The sequence below is a fragment of the Heteronotia binoei genome, chromosome 5 (assembly GCF_032191835.1).
Source record: "Heteronotia binoei isolate CCM8104 ecotype False Entrance Well chromosome 5, APGP_CSIRO_Hbin_v1, whole genome shotgun sequence".
Classification (NCBI taxonomy): Eukaryota; Metazoa; Chordata; class Lepidosauria; order Squamata; family Gekkonidae; genus Heteronotia; species Heteronotia binoei.
Genome location: NC_083227.1, coordinates 29,400,841 through 29,425,239, shown reverse-complemented (window position 1 = coordinate 29,425,239; position 24,399 = coordinate 29,400,841). Strand labels below are relative to the sequence as shown.

Below are 24,399 nucleotides of genomic sequence, written 5' to 3'. Positions count from 1 at the left end.
CACACTGTCTTGACATTTTCAGTGAGTTATCTACCACGACCCCAAGATCTCTCTCTTGGTCAGTCTCTGCCAGTTCACACCCCATCAATTTGTATTTGTAGCTGGGATTCTTGGCCCCAATGTGCACTTGGCCACATTGAACCGCATCTGCCAGGTTGATGCCCACTCACCCAGCCTCAACAGATCCCTTTGGAGTTCCTCACAATCTTCTCTGGTTCTCACCACCCTGAACAATTTAGTGTCATCCGCAAATTTGGCCACTTCACTGCTCACTCCCAACTCTAAATCATTTATGAACAAGTTAAAGAGCATGGGACCCAGTACTGAGCCCTGCGGCACCCCGCTGCTTACCGTCCTCCACTGCGAAGACTGCCCATTTATATTCACTCTCTGCTTCCTATTACTCAGCCAGTTTTTGATCCACAAGAGGACCTGTCCTTTTACTCCATGACTCTCAAGCTTTCTAAGGAGCCTTTGATGAGGAACTTTATCAAAAGCTTTCTGGAAGTCAAGGTAAACAACATCTATCGGGTCTCCTTTGTCCACATGTTTGTTCACCCCCTCAAAGAAATGTAACAGGTTAGTGAGGCAAGATCTTCCCTTGCAGAACCCATGCTGAGTCTTCCTCAATAAGTCGTGTTCATCAATGTGCCTACTCATTCTGTCCTTGATAATGGTTTCTACCAACTTTCCCGGTATTGAAGTCAGACTGACTGGCCTGTAATTTTCCGGATCTCCTCTGGAACCCTTTTTAAAGATGAGGGTGACATTTGCTACCTTCCAGTCCTCAGGAACGGAGGCAGATTTCAATGAAAGATTACAGATTTTTGTTAGAAGATCCACAAGTTCAACTTTGAGTTCTTTCAGAACTCTTGGATGTATGCCATCCGGACCTGGTGACTGATTAGTTTTTAATTTGTCTATCAGTTGTAGGACCTCCTCTTGTCACCTCAATCTGACTCAGGTCTTTCAACACCCCTTCCAAAATTAGTGGTTCTGGGGTGGGCAAAAAGTTCTCATCTTCCACAGTGAAGACGGAGGCAAAAAATTCATTCAGCTTCTCAGCCATTTCCCTATCCTCCTTCAGTAATCCTTTTACCCCATGGTCATCCAAGGGCCCCACTGCCTCCCTGGCTGGTTTCCTACTTCTAATATATTTGAAGAAATTTTTATTGTTGGTCTTTATGTTTTTTGCAATATGCTCCTCATAGTCCCTTTTTGCCTGCCTGATCACAGTCTTGCATTTGATTTGCCACAGCCTGTGTTCCCTTTTACTAATCTCACTTGGACTGGTTTTCCACCGCTATTCCACCCGTAGACCTGCCAATCCTTCCTGTTCTTTGAAGAACAGGGAAAACAGCTTGTCATGAACATGACAGCCATGTTGGATCAGGCCAAGATCTAATCCAAAACCCAAATGTTATCAGGAGGTTCATCAGTGGGGCCAGGGCACTAGAAGCCCTCCCACTGTTCTTTCCCCACCCCCCAAGCTCCAAGAAGACAGAGCATCACTGCCCCAGACAGAGAGTTCCATCTATATCCCCTGGCTAATAGCCACTGATGGACCTCTGCTCCAGATGTTTACCCAATCCCTTCCTGAAGCTGCCTATTCTTGTAGCCGCCACCAATTCCTGTGGCAGTGAATTCCACATGTTAATTAGTATTTGGGTGAAGAAACACTTCCTTTCATCTGTTTCATCACCTACTGCTCATTAATTTAATTGGGTGCCCACAAATTCCTGTATTGTGGGAAAGAGAGGAAAGTATTTCTTTCTCTGTCCCATCCGTAATTTTGTACACCTAGTGTTACCCCCTCAAACATCATTTCTCCAGGATATTTGCCAAAGCCTGCACTCCCTTTTATTTATCTCACTCGGAAGAGCCTTCCACCACATAAAGGAATCCTTAACACTTCTTACATGTGTTACTTTGTTCGTTAATCAGGCAGGACTTTTTAAAAACCGACTGGCAGCTTTCCTAACCTGTGGTATACGTTTTACCTGTGCTTCCAGGACTGTAGTTTTAAAGGTCTGAAATCTTCCCAAATCTTCCTTACTTTTCTTTTCGGTTTCTTCTTCACATGTTCCCCCCCTCCCCCCTTACTTGCAAGAAATTACCCCTTCTAAAGTTAAATGTAAACATGTTGGACTTTTTGGGCAAGAGAGATGTAAATGTGAGAGCACCAGTTGGGAACTGTAACCAAAATGCTATTAACTTTAGTATTTACATACATGTTTAAATTAAGCAACGGAGCCCCGTGACGCAGAGTGGTAAAGCTGCAGTACTGTGAACTCTCTGCTCACGACCTGAGTTCGATTCCAGCAGAAGCTGGATTCAAGTAGCTGGCTCAAGGTTGACTCAGCCTTCCATCCTTCCAAGGTCGGAAAAATGAGTACCCAGCTTGCTGGGGGGGAAAGTGTAGATGACTGGGGAAGGCAATGGCAAACCACCCTGTAAAAAGTCTGCCGTGAAAACATTGTGAAAGTAACGTCACCCGAGAGTCGAAAATGACTGGTGCTTGCACAGGGGACCTTTTTTTTTTCTCCTTAAATTAAGCCTCTGAGAACCTTATGCCCTTCTTTTAACCTAGAGGAGACTCTCATTTATTGCAGGATACTTAATGGACATCAATCTGCTATTCTGGCGTTTAGTACAGTTTTTGTTTTTCTAGCCCAGTGGACATAGGTTGGCAGTTGCTAGGCTCTGGCTTCTGATTCTTTTCATCTGCTAATGGACATTTCCATGATTTCGCATGCTGATTCACGGCCCACTTTCTCTATATTTAGGACTGCTTGCCATTCCATCCTACTGTCTGATGAAGTGTGCTTGGAGCACACGAAAGCTGACATTCTGGATAAAACTTGGTTGGTCTTAAAGGTGCTACTGGACTCTGCTTTGTTCTACTACTTCAGACCAACACGGCTTTCGACCTGGAAATATCTTAATAGCATTTTGGTTACTGTTCCCAACTGGTGCTGTCATGTTTACATCTCTCACCAGGTCTGGAGCAGTAGTTAGGACCAAGTCCAGGATCACCACCCCCCGGTAGGTTCTGTGACCATCTGCTCCATGGCACAGTCATCAGGAGTATCTAGAAACCCAGTCTCTTTCTCTTGACTTTAACACATATTGACCCAATCAATATGTGGGTAGTTAAAATCACTTCTCACCATCGATTTCATCTTCTTCTTCCAGCCATGAGATGAGGTCAGGTTTGGCAGTTCTAAGTCCTTTTATCAGGGGGGAAAAGAGACAAGATTGTGATTCTTCTCTGTGCATATCCGTTCAGCAATTCCAAGTTTGGTGGAATGGGCATCGATGGGCATGTATAAAAGGTAGGATAGAGGAATTGCATTTTAGAGCCAGTTTGGTGTAGTGGTTAAGTGTGCAGACTCTTATCTGGGAGAACCGGGTTTGATTCCCCACTCCTTCACTTGCACCTGCTGGAATGGCCTTGGGTCAGCCATAGCTCTGGCAGAGGTTGTCCTTGAAAGGGTAGCTGCTGGGAGAGCTCTCTCAACCCCACTCACTTCACAGAGTGTCTGTTGTGGGGGAGGAAGATAAAGGAGATTGTGAGCTGTTCTAAGACTCTGAGATTTGGAGTGGAGGGCGGGATATAAATCCAATATCATCTTCTTATCTGGGAGAACCTGGTTTGATTCCCCACTCCTCCACTTGCAGCTGCTGGAATGGCCTTAGGTCAGCCATAGCTCTCACGGAGTTGTTCTTGAAAGGTCAGCTTCTGGGAAAGGTCTCTCTGCTCCACCTACCTCACAGGGTGTCTGTTGTGTGTGTGCTGGGCGGGGAGGTAAAGGAGATTGTGAGCCACTCTGAGATTCAGAGTGAAGGGCAAGATATAACCCACCAAACTGGCTCAAGGAGTAGGGCTTGCAGGTCAGAGCAGGAATATTCCACTGCAACAACTGAAAGGATATGTTGAGGTATTCAACTACATAATAGGGTCATAAGAACATAAGAAAAGTCATGTTGGATCAGGCCAATGGCTCACCCAGTGCAACGCTCTGTGTCACCCAGAGGCCAAACCCAAGTTCTAACAGGAATGCTGGAGAAATTATACAAGTTACCATAATGGCCCTGTATAAATCGATGGTGTGGCCTCATTTGGAGTACTGTGTACAATTCTGGTCACCACACCTTAAAAAAGATATTATAGCATTGGAAAAAGTGCAGAAAAGGGCAACTAGAATGATTAAAGGGTTGGAACACTTTCCCTATGAAGAAAGGTTAAAACGCTTGGAGCTCTTTAGCTTGGAGAAATGTCGACTGAGGGGTGACATGATAGAGGTTTGCAAGATTATGCATGGGATAGAGAAGGTAAAGAAAAATGTACTTTTCTCCCTTTTTCACAATACAAGAACTCGTGGGCACTCAATGAAATTGCTGAGCAGTTGGGTAAGAATGGATAAAAGGAAGTGCTTCTTCACCCAAAGGATGATTAACACATGGAATTCACAAGAAGTGGTGGCAGCTACAAGCTTAGCCCCTTCAAGAGGGGATTGGGTAAACATATGGAGCAGAGGTCCATCAGTGGCTATTAGCCACAGCGTATTGGTGGAACTCTGTCTGGGGCAGTGATGCTCTGTATTCTTGGTGCTTGGAGGGGGCACAGTGAGAGGGCTTCTAGTGTCCTGGCGCCACTGGCAGATCTCCTGATGGCACCTGGGTTTTTGGCCACTGTGTGACACAAAGTACTGGACTGGATGGACCATTGGCCTGATCCAACACGACTTCTCTTATGTTCTTATGACCTTGTTCAGAGCTGAGGCAGGGTGGCAGAGCTAACGAAAAAAGGCCTAACCACACCCCTCTTTAACAGAGACTTCCTCGGAGTCATAGTCACGCCTCAGAACATCCAAGTGACAAGGAGAAAAGGAGCCTTACCCAGAGAGGCCACGTTCCCAAAATTCTCCAGCATGACTTCCTTGTAGAGAACTCTTTGAGCTGGGGTTAGCAAGACCCACTCCTCCTTGGTGAAATACAAAGCCACCTCTTCAAAGGACACTGAACTCTGGAGGGAAAAAAGAATGCACTTCTTTCCGTTACTGATCAATGAGAAAAACAACATAGGCATTAAAACAATTAAAAACAACAACAGGGGTATTAAAACAATTTCCAATCATTCCAAATAACTTGACATTGATAAGGAGATCTGATTGGTGACCATTTGGAGCACCTCCTCTTGGCAAACATCTACCTTCCCTTGATGACACCCCGCCCCCTGCCCCCCAACATGGCCTCCATTATTGTGGTTCCCTCAACAGGTGCTATATTAAAAAAAAATGCATTCCCTACATCAGGGGTGGCCAAACTGTGGCTTCGGAGCTGCATGTGGCTCTTTCACACATATTCTGTGGCTCTTGAAGCTCCCACTGCCTCATCGGGCAGCTTAGAGAAACTCTTTTTAAATCACTTCTCCAAGCCAAGCCAGCTTGGAGAAGAACTTTAAAGTTGCTTTCTTTCCACTTCTCCTTCCCCATCTATCTTCCTTCCTTCCTTTCTTCCTTCCTTCCTTGTGGCTCTCAAACATCTGATGTTTATTCTACGTCGCTCTTACATTAAACAAGTTTGGCCACACCTGCCCTACATTTAAAGCAAATATCACATCATGTACTGATTCGGGGGAGAGGACAATTCTTTTCCTTGAAAAATAGGAGTCCAAAATGCTCTCTGCCTAAAAACTGCAAATGTGATTCTCCAAGGGATGCTGACCCTGAAATTTTTCTTTTTGCCAACCACCCAGACTGTATTCAGCTTTTTCAGAAATAGATATCCAAACCTTCAGGGGAAAGGTTCCTGTCTGGAGTTGGTACCTCCTCTGCTCACTGGATTCCACATTAGAGAACCAGTTTAGTGTAGTGGTTGTGTGCGGACTCTTATCTGGGAGAACCGGGTTTGAGTCCCCACTCCTCCACTTGCAGGTGCTGGAATGGCCTTGGGTTAGCCATAGCTCTCGTAGGAGTTGTCCTGGAAGGTGCTGTGAGAGGTCTCTCAGCCCCACCTACCTCACAGGGTGTTGATGATGATATTGGATTTATATCCTGCCCTCCATTCCAAATCTCAGAGTCACAAAGCAACTAACAATCTCCTTTATCTTCCGCCCCCACAAAGACACCCTGTGAGATGGGTGGGGCTGAGAGGACTCTCACAGCAGCTGCCCTTTCAAGGACAACTTCTGTGAAAGCAATGGTTGACCCAAGACCATTCCAGCAGGTGCAAGTGGAGAAGTGGGGAATCAAACCCGGTTCTCCCAGATAAGAGTCCGCACATTTAACCACTACACTAAACTGGCTCTGTTGTGTCTGTTATGGGGGGAGAAGATATAGGATACTGTAAGCTGCTCTGAGTCTCTGATTCAGAAAGAAGGGCGGAGTATAAATCTGCAGTCTTCTTCTTCCTTTCTTAGTTTGCATCTATCACCTCAGTCGATCAGCAACAAAGATTATAAAATAACTGAAAAGTCGTATGTAGGATTGTTATAAGAACATCCAGGGCTTTTTTTGTAGCAGGAACTCCTTTGCATATTAGGCCACACACCCTTGATGTAGCCAGTCCTCCTGGAGTTCACAGTAGGCCCTGTACTAAGACACCTGTAAGCTCTTAGAGGACTGGCTACATCAGGGGTGTGTGGCCTAATATGCAAAGGAGTTCCTGCTACAAAAAAAGCCTTGTGAACATCCAAGAACACTGAAAACAGAGTTCTATCCAAGGTCCTTGCCCATTTTGATCCTCCCCCCACCCAGAAAGAAGAAGAACTACAGATTTATACCCTGCCCTTCTTTCTGAATCAGAGACTCAGAGTGGCTCACAATCTCCTTTATCTTCTCCGCCCATAACAGACACCCTGTGAGGTGGGTGGGGCTGATAGGGCTCTCACAGCAGCTGCCCTTTCAAGGACAACTTCTACGAGATCTATGGCTGAACCAAGGCCATTCCAGCAGGTGCAAGTGGAGGAGTGGGGAATCCAACCCGGTTCTCCCAGATAAGAGTCCACGCACTTAACCACTACACCAAACTGGCTCTCCTGGGCTAGGCCAACACCTGGATTCCAATTCCTGGGGAACAAATCATCAGGAAATCCCAAAACTGGCTCCCAGATTTCCCACAGAACCTGAATTTCTGACCACTCCCCTCTCTGCTGACAAACCACCCTGTAGAAAGTCTGCCAAGAAAACTAGGGTTTTTGGGATAAGAACATAAGAGAAGCCATGTTGGATCTGGCCAATGGTCCATCCAGTCCAACATTCTGTGTTACATAGTGGCCAAAAAACCCTCAAGTGCCATCAGGAGGTCCACCAATGGGGCCAGGACAGGGGATGACAGAAGCGTCATTTACTACCGGTCCATGGCCTATTAGCAACCGGACCCTGAGCTGTATAATTATTTCATTATATATTACAATGTAGTAATAATAAAAATAAGAAGACAACTCTGGATTTATATCCCGCCCTCCACTCCAAATTTCAGCGTCTCAGAGTGGCTAACAATCTCCTTTAACTTCCTTCCCCATGACAGACACCCTGTGAGGTGGGTGGGGCTGAGAGAGATCTCCCAGAAGCTGCCCTTTCAAGGACAACTCTGCGAGAGCTATGGCTGGCGCAAGGCCATTTCAGCAGCTGCAAGCGGAGGAGTGGGGAATCAAACCCAGCCTCGTAGATAAGAGTCCGCACACTTAACCACCATGCCAAACTAATAAAGTACACAATTGTATCATCCCAAAACCATCGCCCCCCCCCCCACTCCCCCGGGTCCCTGGAAAAATTGTCTTCCACAAAACTGGTCCCTGGTACCGAAAAGGTTGGGGTCTGCTGATTCAGTCCACTAGAAAAAGACTTCATCCTACAGCCAGTTCTGGATCTTCTGGCCTTTCTATTTTCTGGGAGAGATGGGCCATTTCCCCACCGCTGCGTCTTACAAACTGGGATTCTGCCAGACCTTCTAAGAAGGAACTTCAACCCCTCTCCCTGTACAAACATCCTTTTTGGTTGGCCAAGGAATTACCCGCAAACTCAAAACTACCCCTCCGCATTGCCCACTGTAGCTTGGAAAACTTTTGGAGAGGTATTGGGGAGGGCATAGTTAAGGGAGGAAACTCAGTGGGGAGTTACAGAGCATGGCCTGATCTCTGAATCGGGGAGATCAACTGTGATTCCGAGAGAATTCCTGGCCCCACCTGCAGGTGCTTTATTCTCCCTTCTCCAAGATAGGCTGTGACCTGGACCAAGGGAAAGAGACCCTGATTAAAGGTCAAGGGACAGGGAACCTGATTAAAGGTCAAGGTAGTCCCCTGTGCAAGCACCGAATTAAGAACATAAGCTCTATCTACTTATGGACGGCCAACCGGTCTGCACCCCAGAGAACCTAGATCAGGCATTACAGGCCGTGGCTGAGTGGCTCAGACTGAGTGGACTGACACTGAATCCTGCGAAGACAGAGGTCCTTTGTTTGGGCCGTCGGGGACCGGGGGGGGGGAAATCCCCCTGCCAGCTTTTGGCGGTGTACCGCTGAGGCCAGCGGACAGGGTCAGAAGCCTGGGGGTGCTACTGGAGCCGTCCCTAAAGATGGAGGCTCAGATAGCGACCACTGCCAAGTCCGCGGTTTTTCATCTTAGACAGGCAAGGCAGTTGGCCCCCTTCCTGGACCCCGACGACCTAGCAACAGTGATCCATGCTACGGTCACCTCGAGGTTGGATTACTGCAATGCCCTCTACATGGGGCTGCCCCTGTGCCGGACCCGGAAATTGCAGCTGGTGCAGAATGCCGCAGCCCGGCTGTTACTGGGCCTCCCAAGATGGGGGCACATCCGGCCGGGTCTTCGGGCTCTGCACTGAAGAAGATATTGGATTTATATCCCGCCCTCCACTCCGAAGAGTCTCAGAGCGGCTCACAAACTCCTTTACCTTCCTCCCCCACAACAGACACCCTGTGAGGTGGGTGGGGCTGGAGAGGGCTCTCACAGCAGCTGCCCTTTCAAGGACAACCTCTGCCAGAGCTATGGCTGACCCAAGGCCATGCTAGCAGGTGTAAGTGGAGGAGTGGGGAATCAAACCCGGTTCTCCCAGATAAGAGTCCGCACACTTAACCACTACACCAAACTGGCTCCCAATAACATACCGGGTCCGGTACAAGGTGCTGGTCATTACCTTTAAAGCCCTATATGGCCTGTGACCTGCCTACCTGAGGGACCGTCTCTCCCCACACGTTCCCCAGAGAGTACTGAGGTCTGGGACTCAAAATCTTCTCAACATCCCCGGGCCCAAGGAAGTGCGTCTCAAGACAACTAGAGACAGGGCCTTTTCTACAATGGCCCCTATGTGGTGGAACCAGCTACCGGAAGAGGTGGGGGCCCTGCGGGATCTTACTCAGTTCCGCAGGGCCTGTAAGACGACCCTCTTCCGGTTAGCCTACGCCTGACTGGATAAATGTAGCTTCCTAGATTTCTGTGATTACTGTATAGTTTTAATGTTAAATTTTTTTAAGGTTTTTAGGTTTTTAAATGCTTGATTTTAAATGTAATAACTTTGTTCCGATTTTATTGTTTTATTGTTTGTTGTAAGCCGCCCTGAGCCACTTGTGGGAAGGGCAGGATATAAATCCCGGAATGAATGAATGAATGAATGAATAAATAAATAAATAAATAAAAAGAGAAGCCATGTTGGATCAGGCCAATGGCCCATCCAGTCCAACACTCTGTGTCACACAGCAGCCAAAAAAACTCAAGTGCCATCAGAAGGAGTTGTTACCAACCCAAGGGGTGATGTCGCATCACGACATTTTCTTGGCAAACTTTCTACACGGTGGTTTGCCATTGCCTTCCCCAGTCATCTATACTTTTCCCCCAGCAAGCGGGGTACTCATTTTACCGACCTCAGAAGGATGGAAGTGTGAATCAACCTTGAACCAGCTGCCTGAACCCAGCTTCTGCCGGGATTGAACTCAGATCGTGAGCAAAGCTTGGACTGCAATTACTGCAGCTTTACCACTCTGCGCCACGGGACTCCCCCATTACTCTGCCCCATTACCTGAAAAGGCTTCATGGCAGCTCTTTTCCCTTCACGAGAAAGAGGAGAGACGGGAGGAGGCATCAGAGGTCTCTTTCTGCTGTTTCCTGGGAGCAAGAGAAAGAAAAATGCAGGGAAAACTTTTCAGCAATGCACATTTTCTGTGCCATTCTTTAAAGTGACCCTGTCTCCGGATGGGTGTACGGACACAAATCAGGACCATAAAATTTATCCCGTAAACTTCAGGATGGATTGACCTGAGATCTCCCCACACCCCACCCAGCCAGTTTTTATGGGTGGGGGATGTTGCACATTCCTAGACCATCCAGCCCCCTCCCCTTCTGACCACGTGTCCTCCCAGCCTTGGAAAATCTATCCAGTACACATGGAGAAGCAGAAGAAGACTGCAGATTTATACCCCGCCCTTCTCTCTGAATCACAGACTGAGCGGCTTACAATCTCCCAGGGCTGTTTTGGTAGAAAAAGTCCAGCAGGAACTCATTTGCATATTAGGCCCTACTTCCTGATGTCACCATTGTTTCACACAGGGCTTTTCTGTAGAAAAAGCCAATCAAGAACTCATTTACATACTAGGCCACACCCACTGACACCAAGCCAGCCGGAAACTGTGTTCCTGTACTTTCCTGCTCAAAAAAAGCCCTGCAATCTCCTATATCTTCTCCCCCCACAACAGACACCCTGTGAGGTAGGTGGGGCTGAGAGAGCTCTCCCAGCAGCTGCGTTTTCAAGGACAACTCCTATGAGAGCTATGGCTGACCCAAGGCCATTCCAGTAGGTGCAAGTGGGGAATCAAACCCAGTTCTCCCAGATAAGAGTATGCACACTTAAGCACTACACCAAACTGGCTATCAGGAGGAAGGAGGATGGAAGGGCATCACCACCAGCCACTCACCCAGGAGAGAACATCTCTGGGCATCAGTGTTCTCTTTAGGCTGAGTTAGTGTGAGCTAGCTCATCGTTTTTTAGCCTCTGACTCACACATTTCTGTCTTAGCTCAGGAAAAATGGCCTTCAGAGGAAACTAATTTATGCAATAGCTCACACCTTTCATGCCAGTAGCCCACAAAGTAGAATTTTTGCTCACAAGACTCCACAGCTTAGAGGAAGTATTGCAGGGTATGTCTTTAACTCCGCCCCCCCCCAAGAAAAGAGCCACCTCCCCTCTTCTTCCTGCCTTTCCTTGGCACTCCCTCCATTATCCCTTCCTCCCACCTGTCCCAGCCTCGCCCCACTGCACTGGGTTGCCAACCTCCAGGTGGCAGCTGGAGATCTCCGGCTATTACAACTTGCTCTCCAGCTTGACAGCTCGGTGCCCCTGGAGAAAAAGGCTGCTTTGAATCGTGGACCCTCTATAGCATCCCACCCCACTGAAGCCCCTCCGCATCCCAAACCACCCCCACCCCCAAAGTCTCCAGGTCGTTCCCAGACTGGAGCTGGCAACCCCACCCCGGAAGGAGAGAGCTGATGCCGCTTTGCAAGCAGGAGAACAACAGCAGCCGATTCCTCCCCCCCCCCCGCCCTTGCACAAGCCGGGCAGGAAGGAAGTGGTCTCCCCAAACTGCTTTCCTGGCGGCCCCTCTAGGCTGTTGGCCTCGCTGGCTTTCCCCTCTGTGGGGCGGAGACAGTAGGAAAAGGGGGACCCGTCTGCCCCAATGCGCCCCCACATACACACACTTTGCACGGCCCTCGGTTCTGCTTCCCCCGCTTCTCTCTACCAAAAGCGGCTTTGCATTTGCAGAAAAGTCTGCAAGTGGATTCTTTTTGCAGCAGGAGCCTGGAGGGGAAGGGGCAACTCCCTACCCCGGGCTCAGGGAAGCCAGGAGAAAGAAGGAATGGCTGGTGGAGGCTGTTGGCTGGCTGACGTTGTGTCCGTGTGTGAGGATACCTTTTGCTGGCCTTGTCCTTGGTTTCTAGGGCATCAGGAGGGTTTAGATCAGGGGTGGCCAAACTCCGGCTCAGGAGCCACATTTCACTACGGTTTGCCAGTCCCCAGGTGGGTGGGGGCAGGGGATCCCCAGGTTTGGAGGCCCTCCCCCCCCCCTTCAGGGTCATCAGAAAGCGGGAGGAGGGGAGGGAAATGTCTGCTGGGAGCTCTATTATTCCCTATGGAGACTGATTCCCAGAGAAAATAATGGGGAGTTGATGCGTGGGTATCTGGGGCTCTGGGGGGGCTGTTTTTTGAGATAGAGGCACCAAATTTTCAGTATAGCATCCAGTATAGCACCCCAAAATATCCCCCAAGTTTAAAAAAGATTGGACTAGGGGGTCCAATTCTAAGCCCTAAAAGAAAGTGCCCCGTGCTTCATTATTTCCAATGGAAGGAAGGCATTATTTCCAATGGAAGGAAGGCAGTCCCTTTCAATGTGATGGCCAGAATTCCCTTTGGAGTTCAATTCTGCTTGTCACAACCTTGCTCCTGGCTCCACCCCCAAAGTCCACAGACATTTCTTGAACTGGACTTGGCAACCCTATCTTTCACACATATTGTGTGGCTCTCAAAGACCTCCCTCCCCCCCACCAGCTTGGAGAAGGCATTTATTTCTTTAAATCACTTCTCCAAGCCAAGCCAGCCAGCAGCTTGGAGAATGTATTTAAAGTAAATGTTGCTTTCTTTCCACCTCTCCTTGCCCATCTATTTCCATATGATGCTCATGTCTTGTGGCTCTCAGACATCTGACTGTTTATTCTGTGTGGCTCTTACGTTAAGCAAGTTTGGCCACCCTTGGTTTAGACAGAGATCCTGGGCTGGAGGAGGGGGGGGGGTGGAGGGCAGAGGGGCTTTCCTTATTCCTTCTTCCCGTGACAGGAGGAAACATTTCTCTGTATTGCTGGAAAGGGGATGCATCCACGAGCAAAGAAATCTCAGCTCCAGTCCCTGTACTGGAGACAGTGTTCCCCCTAAGCTGAGTTAGCGTGAGCTAGGGCTGCCAAGTCCAAGAAATATCTGGGGACTTTGGGGGTGGAGCCAGGAGAAAGGTTACGACAAGCATAATTGAACTCCAAAGGGAGTTGCGGTCATCACATTTAAAAGGACCATACGCCTTTTACAACCCAACCCTCCATTGGAAATAATGAAGGATAGGGACACCTTCTTTGGGGGTTCATAGAATTGAACCCCTCAGTCCAATCTTTTTGAAACTTGGAGGGTCTTTTGAAGAGAGGTGTTGGATGCTATGCTGCATATCTGGTGGCTCTACCTCAAAAAACAGCCCCCCCCAAGAGCCCCAGAAACCCACAGATCAATTCTCTATTATTCCCTATGGGAATAGTCTCCATAGGGAATAATGGAGTGCCCAGGAGACATTTCCCTCTCCTTCCCCCGCTTTCTGATGACCCTGAAGTGGGGGAAGGGGCTCCAGACTGGGGGATCCCCTGCCCCCACCTGGAGATTGACAACCCTATAGATCACAGTTTTTTAGCCTCTGGCTCACACATTTTATGGTCTTAGCTCAGGAAGGATGGCCCCAGAGCAAACTCACTGATGCAGCAGCTCGCAAAGTAGAATTTTGGCTCACAAGATTCCACAGCTTGGAGGGAGTCGTGATGGGAGAGGTCATTTGTGGTTCCAGAAGAACTCCAGTATCCTCCCGGAGGTTGGTAACCAGTGTTATTGTTTTTCTTCCTGCACATGTGAGCAGTGTGACCAGAATCAAGGTCATCCACTGAGCCTTGGGACAGAAAAAGAACCCTTCCAGCCCTTTGCTGTTATGTCCCCCCTCCTTACCCCAGCAGTCTGTCCTGGGGGCTCTCTGCTCTCCACTTCAAGGGGGAGATGGTGGTAGGGTTGCCAAGTCAGATTCAAGAAATATCTGGGGACTTTGGGAGTGGAGCCAGGAGACTTTGGGGGTAGAGCCAGGAGCAAGAGTGTGGTAAACACAATTGAACTCCAAAGGGAGTTCTGGCCATCACATTGAAAGGGACTACTCTCCTTTTAAATGCCTCCCCTCTATTTGGAATAATGAAGGATAGGGGCACCTTCTTTTGGGGCTCACAGAATTGAACCCCCCCCAGTCCAATCTTTTTGAAACTTGAGGGATATTTTGAGAAGAATCACCAGATCCTATGCTGAAAATTTGGTGCCTTTATCTCAAAAAACAGCCCACCTAGAGCCCTGGATAACCATGGATCAATTTTCAATTATACCCTATGGCAGGGGTGGCCAACAGTAGCTCTCCAGATGTTTTTTGCCTACAACTCCCATCAGCCCCAGCCATTGGCCATATCGGCTGGGGCTGATGGGAGTTGTAGTCAAAAAAACATCTGGAGAGCTACTGTTGGCCACCCCTATCCAATGGGAATCAGTCTCCATAGGGAATAATGGAGTGCCCAGCAAATATTACCTCCCCTGCTTTCTGATGACCCTAAAGCAGAGGGAGGGCCTCCAAACTGGGGGATTCCCTGCCTTCACCTGGGGATTGGCAGCCCTAGACGGCGGAGGATGCATCCAGGGTGCAAGAAATAAGGTTGGATGGAGACCCTTTGCACACCACACCCCTCTGAGGGATCCCAAGACCACAACCTCAACCCCAGCTTGATCAATGCACCTAGGAAAGGTGCGGAGATGTGGAAACATGAAAAGCTAGAACAGGACTGATATGGTCAAGGAGAAAGTGGGAACATCTAGCCCTGAACTGGGTAACTACAACCACTTCTTTGCATCATGGGAAAATCACCACAGGTAGAAAACTAGCACTGCAAGGAGAAAGGTTTTGCCCAGGGTTTCCTGGACAGCCAGATGGGGGGACTTGTTTCTTTCACGGAGAACCTGGCACTGCTGAATTTGAGAAGATCCTATCATCTTTGGGAGCCCAGGGGGGGAGACCCTCCCCTTCCCACGCAGCCAGAGAAGCAGAAATATCCTACAGAAATAAATTGTACAAAGTGAAACAAACAAAAGTCTTCATCAATAAAAGTTTATTTTAAAAGAGAAAAATAAGGAAAACACAGGGTTGGATTTCAAGAGGGTAGAAAAAGACAAAAAAAGGCTTATTTTTTGAGCGAGAACGCTGTTTCAGCTGGCTTGGTGTCAGGGAGTGTGGCCCACTATGCAAATGAGTTCCTGCTGGGCTTTTTCTACAAAAAAAGGCCCTGTGGAAAAACATAGATAGAAAGGCACACAACAACAACACAGAGAGGTTCAAATGAAAAGCAACACTGAAGAAGAATTGCAGATTTATACCCCACTCTTCTCTCTGAATAAAGAGCCCCATGGCACAGAGTGTTAAAGCTGCAGTCCTAAACTCTGCTCACGACCTGTTCGATCCCCAGCGGAAGCTGAGTTTTCAGGTAGCTGACTCAAGGTTGACTCAGCCTTCCATCCTTCCAAGGTTGGTAAAATGAGTACCCAGCTTGTTGGGGGGGAAAGCGTAGATGACTGGGGAAGGCAATTGCAAACCACCCCGTAAATGAAAACATGAAAACATTGTGAAAGCAATGTCACCCGAGTCAGAAACAACTGGTGCTTGCACAGGGGACCTTTCCTTTCTTTCTCTCTGAATCAGAGATTCAGAGCAACTTACAATCTCCTATATCTTCTCCCACAACAGACACCCAGTGAGGTGGGTGGGGCTGAGAGGGCTCTCACAGCAGCTGCCCTTTCAAGGACAATTCCTACAAGAGCTATGGCTGACCCACAGCCATTCCAGCAGGTGCAAGTGGAGGAGTGGGGAATCAAACCCGGTTCTCCCAGATAAGAGTCCGCACATTTAACCACAACAGCAAACTGGCTCTCTTGTTGAACTAGCTTCCCTAAATGCACATCACCTAAGGTCATAATATAAACTCCCCATGATATAAAGTTTGTATAGATGAGGTGGGAAAGAAACCCTGCTTCACACACAAAAACACTTCCAGAGTTGCAGAGAACAAGAAGGGTGGCGGCGGCAGCAGCGAGAGCAACAAAAAGATATTTGTCAGGTTGGCTGGCTAAAGGGTCCATGCCCTCCCCCTTCCCTCTTGGCTGGGACATGTTGTGCACATCAATGTTCCCTCGAAGCTGCAGTCTTGTGAGCAAAAATTCTACTTTGTGAGCTGCTGGCATTAAAGCGGTGAGCTACTGCATAAATTATTGTGCTCTGGGGTCATCCTTCCTGAGCTAAGACAAAAATGTGTAAGCTGGAGGGTAAAAATCTGTGAGCTAGCTCACACTAACTCAGCTTAGAGCAGGGGTGGGGAACCTTTTTTCTGCCAAGGGCCATATGGATATTTATAACATCATTTGCGGGCCATAAAAAATTATCAAGTTAAAAAAACAGTGCTCCGCCGAGGGAGAATGATTCAGGCCAGCAAAATTAATGTAAATAATCATTTTTTCTATTTGAAGACGTGGGGAGAGCCTAATCTGGCACACACGCATGCACACACACGGCCCCGCCCTAGGCAAATGTCTAGGTCCAGGGCTTTTTTGTAGAAAAAGTCCAGCAGGAACTCAGTAGCATATTAGACCACATCCCCTAATATTAGCATATTAGGCCACACCATTTGGGGATAATCAAGTGCAAACTGAACTGTGACAGTAACTTTTCCAGGCCCTGCAGCAATTCTGGCCGGCCAGCCAGGCCCCAAGGAGACTGCCGCACAGTACATATGGGCCCTGTAATCCCTGCCTCACAATACGAGAACTCGTGGGCATTCGATGAAATTGCTGAGCAGACAGGTTAAAACGGATAAAAGGAAGTACTTCTTCACCCAAAGGGTGATTAACATGTGGAATTCACTGCCACAGGAGGTGGTGGCGGCCACAAGCATGGCCACCTTCAAGAGGGGGTTAGATAAAAATATGGAGCAGAGGTCCATCAGTGGCTATTAGCCACAGTGTGTATGTGTGTGTGTATATATATATATATATATATATATATATATATATATATATATATATATATATATATATATATGTATGTATGTATGTTGGACTGGATGGGCCATTGGCCTGATCTAACATGGCTTCTCTTATGTTCTTATGCCTGGCCCTGGGGAGGCTTCTGCACAGCGCGGCTGGGGCTCATGATCCTCTCTGGCCAGCCAGACCCCAGGGAGGCTGCCACATGGTTCGGCCCAGCAATCCCAGAGGGCCACACCAAGTGACCTCGAGGGCCATATAGGGCCCTCGGTTCCCCACCCCTGGCTTAGAGGAAACACTGGCAGGAACTTATATGTATATTAGGCCACACACCCCTAATTTAGCCAATCCTTCTGTAGTTTACAGTAAGCCCTGTACTAAGAGCCCTGTGAGCTCCAGGAGGATTGGCTACATCAGGGGTGTTTGGTCTAATATGCAAAGGAGCTCCTGCTACAAAAAAAAAGCCCTGGGTATTTCTACTGATTCTCTCCTGTATGAGTTTTTTGATAGGGAGTAAGGTTGACACGCTTACTGAAGTTCCTTCCACACTCCGGGCATTCATTTATTATTCTCTTGTGGAATATTTCATGAAAGATAATCTTTCGCACTTTCCATAATTTTTCTCTTGTACAAAGTTTTGATGGGATATAAAGGTCTGTACTCTGACAGAAGCTTTTACCACATTCCATGCATTTCTACGGTTTCTCTCCTGTATGAAGTTTTTGATGGGATGTAAGGTGTGTATTCTGACGAAATCTCTTCCCACACTCCAGGCATTTATACGGTTTCTCCCCTGTGTGGATTCTTTGATGAGAAGTAAGATTGGAAATGTCAGTGAAACTTTTCCCACACCCCAAGCATTTGTATGGTTTCTCCCCTGTATGAATTCTTTGATGGGAAATAAGGCTGTCTCTCCGAGGGAAGCTTTTTCCACACTCCAGGCATTTATATGGTTTCTCCCCTGTATGAATTCTGTGATGGGAAGTAAGATTGGAACTGTCAGTGAACCTTTTCCCACACTGCAAGCATTTGTATGGTTTCTCCCCTGTATGAATTCTTTGATGGGAAGTAAGGTGGTCACTCCGATGGAAGCTTTTCCCACACTCCATGCATTTATATGATTTCTCCCCTCTATGAACACTCTGATGGAGAGCAAGGGTTAAATTGTAACAGTTTTTCCCACACTTCAGGGATTTATATGGTTTCTTCCATGTGTGAGTTATTTGATGTGAATTAAGTCTGTCCCTCCGGCTGAAGTTTTTCCCACACTCCAGGCATTTATATGGTTTCTCCCCTGTGTGTATTCTTTGATGGAGAGCAAGAGTTGGAACACTATTGAAGCTTTTCCTGCACTCCAGGCATTTATATGGTTTCTCACTTCTGTGAATTCTTTGATGGGAAGTAAGGTGATCAGTCCGACTGAAGTTTTTCCCACACTCCAGGCATTTATATGGTTTTTCACCTGTGTGAATTCTTTGATGGGAAGTAAGTCTGTTACTCTGACTGAAGCTTTTCCCACAGTCTAGACACGTATATGGTCTCTCGCCTGTGTGAACTCTTTGATGGGTGGTAAGAATTGAACTACTCTTGAAGCTTTTCCCACACTCCAAGCATTTATATGGTTTCTCACCTGTGTGAATTCCTTGATGGGAAATCAGGTGGTGACTCTGACTGAAGTTTTTCCCACATTCCAGACATTTATAAGGTTTTTCTCCTGTGTGAGTTTTTGTATGGGTAGTAAGATTTGGACTACTTTTAAACCTTTTCCCACACTCCAGGCATTTATATGGCTTCTCCCCACTGTGAATTCTTTGATGAAAAATAAGATGTGTATGATTTTTAAAGTTTTTCCCACACTCCAGGCATTGAGATGATTTCTCCCTTGTGTGTATTCTTTGGTGGAAAGCAAGGCTTGTATTGTGACTGAAGCTTTTCCCACACTCCAGGCATTTATACCTTTTCTCCCCTTTTTGCATTTCTTCTGCACCTCCTGCTGAAAGAAAGAAAGACAAACCAAACCTAAACACTGTGAAAAAAATGGCACACAGATGAACATATATGAACATATGAAGCTGCCTTCTACTGAATCAGACTCTCGGTCCATCAAAGTCAGTATTGTCTTCTCAGACTGGCAGTGGCTCTCCAGGGTCTCAAGTTGAGATTTTTCACGTCTATTTGCCTGGACCCTTTTTAATTGGAGATGCCGGGGACTGAATCTGGGACCTTCTGCCTACCAAGCAGATGCTCTACCACTGAGCCACCATCCCTCCCCACAAAGTTAACTCTTTTAGAGAGTAAAAAGAACTCGTGGGAATTCGATGAAATTGCTGAGCAGACAGGTTAAAACGGATAAAAGGAAGTACTTCTTCACCCAAAGGGTACTTTTAGAGAGTACAAGAACTCGTGGGCATTCGATGAAATTGCTGAGCAGACCGGTTAAAACGGATAAAAGGAAGTACTTCTTCACCCAAAGGGTGATTAACATGTGGAATTCACTGCCACAGGAGGTGGTGGCAGCCACAAGCATGGCCACCTTCAAGAGGGTTTTAGATAAAAATATGGAGCAGAGGTCCATCAGTGGCTACTAGCCACAGTGTGTGTGTGTGTGTGTGTGTGTGTGTGTATATATATATGAATGAATATATATACACTATATGAATGGATCAGCTGTTTGTGGCAGAAATAAAGAGAAATAGCATTTTTCCTTGGAAAGTCACTCCTTCTCTGAAGAAGACAAGCCAGTGACTAGAGTGACATAGATTGCTTATTTGCTTCTCTCGGGTGAATGTGGAATGTCAGAACTAAGGTGGGGTTCTGACCAGGCATATTTGACCAACACAATCCCCCTTCCAGAACAGGAATGACTTGTCCTCCAGTCTTCAGAAGGGCACTCCACAAGGTGAGAATATGACACATATTGTTACACTACCACTGCAGTACAATAAAGGTACAAAAAGGTAAAAGTAGTCCCCTGTGCAAGCACCAGTCGTTTTCAACTATGAGGTGACGTTACTTTAACAATGTTTTCACGGCAGACTTTTTATGGGGTGGTTTGCCATTGCTTTCCCCAGTCATATACACTTCCCCCCCCAGCAAGCTGGGTACTCATTTTACTGACCTCAGAAGAATGGAAGGCTGCGTCTACCTGGAGCCAGCTACCTGAACCAGCTTTCGCTGGGATTAAACTCAGGTCGTGAGCAGAAGGCTCCGACTGCAGTACTGCAGCTTTACCACTCTGCGCCGTGGGGCTCTTTAATAAAGGTACAGGGGTCCACCCAAAGGATTAAGCTCTGACCCCTAAAAAACCAAAGGATCACAGTGACACTCAAAAACCAGAAGCCAGCCTTGAAAAAAACTTCACCCTCAATTCACTGCAAGATGTACCACCAGCAGAAAAAATGGTAGCTGTCAATCCTGTACTGCCACTGTAAGGAGAAAGAATTCCAGCCTCCCAGAGGTGCCAGGTGGTCACTCAGAAGCTGTGCTACATCTGACTCAGCTCTAGGCCAGCCCAGATACCCCTCCAGTTTGACAATTCCCCCGTGGCCCTTGGTAGAATAACAGAGTTGGGAGGGACCTCTAGGGTCATCTAGTCCAACCTCCTGCACAGTACAGGAAATTCACAAATACCACCCCCTAAATTCACAGGATCTTCATTGCTGTCAAATGGCCAGCTAATCTCTGTTTAAAAACCTCCAAGGAATGAGAGCCTACCACTTCCCGAGGAAGCGTGTTCCACTGAGGAATCGCTCTAACAGTCAGGACGTTCTTCCTAATGTTGAGCTGGAAACTTTTTTGATTTAATTTCAACCCATTGGTTCCGGTTCTACCTTCTGCAGCCACAGAAAACAACACGGAATACAGGTACACAGAATATTTTTATGCAGGCTCCTCTTCCATTGCTTTCACCACTTCTGAATGTCCCTTGGGGTACTAAATCACCTCCTTGAGGGGCTGCTCTTGAATATGACTGTCATTAGGAGGACATGAATATGCATTCAGGTTTAAAATTCCAGCACCTTGTCAGCTACAGTGAAAGGGATCCTTACCAAGAGAGGCCACATTCCCAAAATTCTCCAACATGACTTCCATGGCCAGGGCCCTCTGGCCCAGATCCAGCAGTTCCCACTCCTCCTTGGTGAAGTCCACGTCCACCTCCTCAAAGGACACGGGACCTTCTTCCTTGGTCTCTGCTGGCTGCATCATGGTTGCTCCCATGACAGGACAAAGAGCAGAGGACTCGGGAAATGTTGTTCCAAAGCCTGGGAGGAAAAGAAGGTCAATTCAATCTCTCAAACATAGGCCAAAGGAGTACGAACAGCGACAATGAGCTTCAGAGAAAGAGAAAGACAGAGATGTAACATTTATCTTGTGGTTGTTACAGCTGTTCAGGCAGAAGGAATCCTTACCCAGTGAGGTGTCCCATGTTTGATCCTCCGGCTTGAACTGTGGATTCTGGAAGGACTTGGATGGATTCTTTTCTGGGTCAGCAAACATCTCCATGAATAGTCCATGCACCCGAAACATGACATAGGGACAAGGAGATGAGTCAGAGAAAGAAAGAGAAGGATTCTGCCCCCCTTCACGCCCTGCTGCTATCACAGGAGCTAGAAGCTGTCTTTGGCTTCCCCTACATCCTGGATCATGACCCAGAAGGGAAAGGGAAGCACTGAAATGCTCTATGCAGTGTTTGACCCTTGAAAGAGGTTGTCTAGAGAGGGAAATCACCCCTGCACACAAATTGGGCAGAGATGCTTTAGGAAAAGACTGAAGTTCTCAGATACTTTTGCCTTATCATGATGAACCCAACTCACCTGCTCTTTCTCCTTCTCTGCCTGGCTCAGGAGGAAGCCTTCTGCCAGGGCCACTGCCTGGGAACTGGTCTCCGGACTGCATTCCCTCACCCAGCTCTCCATCTCTGGGGGCAGGACGGCCAGAAACTGCTCCAGGATCACCAGGTCCAGCATCTCCTTCTTGCTGTGCCTCTCTGGCTTCAGCCACTGCAGGCAAAGTTGGTGGAGCTGGCTGCATGTGTCTCGAGGGCCCTCGGCCTTCTGGTAACAGAACCGCCTGAACTGCTGGCACTGCACGTCCAAGCCAAGGGCATCCTCACCCAGGAGGCTCTTTGGCCTTGTTCTCTCCCACAGTTCACTGGCACTCAACTCTTTCCCTACTCCCATTCCAGCTTCAGGGCCTTTCTTGCCCACCATCTGTACGTGCCCAGGTGCCATCTACCACAGAGGAAAAGGTTCTCCTTGGTCATCTGCCTCTTTTGCTCCTGGGGGGGCGCTTCTGCTGCAGCTGAGAAACCCCAAATGGAGGGGATCTTTCCTGGTCACGAGTTCTAATGCTGTCCACAGAAGCAGAGGCCCAACTGGGTGCTTCCCCCTAGCCTCTGGAGTTCCTCCCTGAAGAGGAAAAGGAAATGCAACCGTAAGACTTAGAGAGAGCCACAGACCATTCACTCCATGTCTTCCCTTGCTGGGGTTTCTCACTCCAGGTCAGGAAATCCCTGGATTGGAGTGGAGCCTTGGGGAGAACAAGATTTGGGAAGGGGAGAGACATCAGCAGAGGTATAAAGCTATACAGTCCGCCCTCCAAAGCAGCCATTTTCTCCAGAACTGATTTCTATAATCTGGAGAATTCAAGGGGATCTGCAGGCTCCAGATGGAGGTTGGCAACCACAGAGATTACTAATGATAGTATTGGGGATATGGTTCCTAACACAGCCGAGTCAGTTTTATTAAACTTTTGGGGCAAAAAAAAAATGAATGTGTAAAAATTTAGTTGAGATCTCATTATTGGCAGCAAAAACAGCGTTCCCACAAAATTGGAAGAAAAAGAAAGTGCCTATAGTTGAAGCAACCCTACTGTGAACGGTGCGTTAATGTTGATTCTACTAAGGTTGAAAGCATTGTAAAATGGAGAATGATGTGTTCTGAATGAAATAAGCTTTTGCTGAGATAAAGCGTTGAAGCGAAACAGGAAAATTAAACCTGTTGCGCTATCGATTAACCTGCTGCAGAACTAAAATATATGCATGCAGCTGAAGAAGAAGGAGGTTTGTTGTGGATGTACTGCATACAAGCTTGGATCAATCCGCACTTTTGTAAGGCTTATTGCTTTATAGAAGAATAAACTGGATTTGCATCATAAGAGTGCTTAACCCGACTTTATTGAAGGCATAACATTTTTTTCTTCTTGAGAGGTGCTGGTTAAGCCGGTTTTACACGGAGCTTGGCGAGGTTTTTTCCTATCCCAACTGGAAGCTGGCAACCACAAGAATCCTACAACATCCTGTGACTTTAGGGGGAGGTATTTGTGAGTTTCCTGCATTGTGCAGGGGGTTGGACTAGATGACCCTGGAGGTCCCTTCCAACTCTAGGATTCTATGATTCTAACAGAGTTCGCCTCAAATGCCACTGGGTCTTATTTTACTGGCCACCTCCCCTGCCTTTTGTCTGAAATGCAAACAACTTGCATTCCAACAGTATTCAAACCTACATGGAGAACTGCAATGTATTTTAGAGATCCATGTCAGCCAGATGAAGCCCAAATGACAGTGTTTTGGAGTTGCCAGATCCCCCTATCGGGGGTAGGGGCTGCCCTGATTGGGGGACTCTAATGTGCCACCAGCCAGCTGGAGAAATCTCACTTCCAAGCAGCCCCCTTCCCCGTTTATGTCATCGGCACAATGGTGCCACTTGGAGGTTGGCAACCTTATAATGGGAGAGAGAACACAGGCCTTCAAGCTCTACTGCTTCAATTCCGCAGGGCCTGTAAAGCAGAGCTCTTTCGCCAAGCTTTCAGCTGAGGCAGTGGACATCACTTGTTATTGGCCTCCCCCCTTCATTCCATCCCAGTGCTATAAGATCTACTGGACCTGGACAAAGGTCACGTCTGTGAAGCAGAATCTGCCATCTTAGTCATTCTGTAGTTTTAGATGTTATATATTTAAATTGGTCTTTTATTGTTGTTGATGATGATGATATTGGATTTATATCCTGGCCTCCACTCTGAATCTCAGAGTGGCTCACAATCTCCTTTATCTTCTTCCCCCACAACAGACACCCTGTGAGGTGGGTGGGGCTGAGAGAGCTCTGACAGAAACTGCCCTTTCAAGGACAACCTCTGCCAGAGCTATGGCTGATCCAAGGTCATTCCAGCAGCTGCAAGTGGAGGAGTGGGAAATCAAATCGCGTTCTCCCAGATAAGAGTCCGCACACTTAAGCACTACACCAAACTGGCTCCCTGTTGATTATTTTTATGATGTAACCTGCCCTGAGCCTGCCTTATGGGAAGGGCGGGCTAAAAATCTAAATAAATAAATACTTGAGGGCTACCCAGGCTAGGCAGTACTAGAAACAAGATTGCAGGATTAGAGTAACCCATTCCTGATCCAGCCAGGCGCTCTGATGCCCTGCATTTTTTAAAAAACTGATTCCAGCCCTTAGGACACCCGTTCACACCAACACACTTGCCCTCTTAGCTCTCCTGTACGGGAGCTCCCCCCACCCCATCC

General features: G+C 47.6%; 4 protein-coding genes across 9 annotated transcripts in view; 1 reads left to right on the top strand and 3 right to left on the bottom strand.

Annotated features, from left to right (window-relative positions):
- Positions 1 to 24,399, top strand: part of LOC132571225 (zinc finger protein 709-like) — a 1,224,940-nt gene that overhangs the window by 727,727 nt on the left and 472,814 nt on the right. The gene's annotated exons all lie outside the window — the stretch shown is intronic.
- The window catches only part of LOC132571277 (zinc finger protein 420-like), a 166,472-nt gene that overhangs the window by 2,874 nt on the left and 139,199 nt on the right, over positions 1 to 24,399 (bottom strand). For 2 of the 5 annotated variants that reach the window (XM_060238035.1, XM_060238036.1), the window contains exons 2-4: positions 10,041 to 10,126; positions 4,903 to 5,029; positions 3,171 to 3,230 (exon numbers count right to left, since the gene is read on the bottom strand). The exons of 1 other annotated variant lie outside the window; for it this stretch is intronic. In XM_060238035.1, coding sequence (XP_060094018.1) covers positions 3,171 to 3,230; positions 4,903 to 5,029; positions 10,041 to 10,103 — 250 coding nt within the window. In that variant the 5' untranslated portion in view covers positions 10,104 to 10,126. Of the gene's footprint in view, positions 1 to 3,170; positions 3,231 to 4,902; positions 5,030 to 10,040; positions 10,127 to 11,485; positions 11,917 to 24,399 lie in introns of those variants that run through there. 2 more of the 5 variants (XM_060238033.1, XM_060238038.1) reach the window with 2 other exon arrangements.
- LOC132571318 (zinc finger and SCAN domain-containing protein 2-like) lies at positions 17,415 to 18,867 on the bottom strand. 2 transcript variants are annotated; one of them, XM_060238123.1, is made up of 2 exons: positions 18,256 to 18,867; positions 17,415 to 18,006 (listed from the first exon to the last, which is right to left on the bottom strand). In XM_060238123.1, exons 1-2 carry the CDS (start codon positions 18,851 to 18,853, stop codon positions 17,573 to 17,575), a joined length of 1,032 nt encoding a protein of 343 aa, XP_060094106.1. In that variant the 5' UTR covers positions 18,854 to 18,867; the 3' UTR covers positions 17,415 to 17,572. The 2 variants fall into 2 exon arrangements, with proteins under 2 accessions (XP_060094106.1, XP_060094105.1); XM_060238122.1 differs by having other exon boundaries at positions 17,415 to 18,867.
- Positions 21,602 to 22,158, bottom strand: LOC132570987 (zinc finger and SCAN domain-containing protein 31-like). Its single transcript, XM_060237623.1, has one exon. The coding sequence runs from the start codon at positions 22,106 to 22,108 to the stop codon at positions 21,602 to 21,604; it is 507 nt and encodes a 168-aa protein (XP_060093606.1). The 5' UTR covers positions 22,109 to 22,158.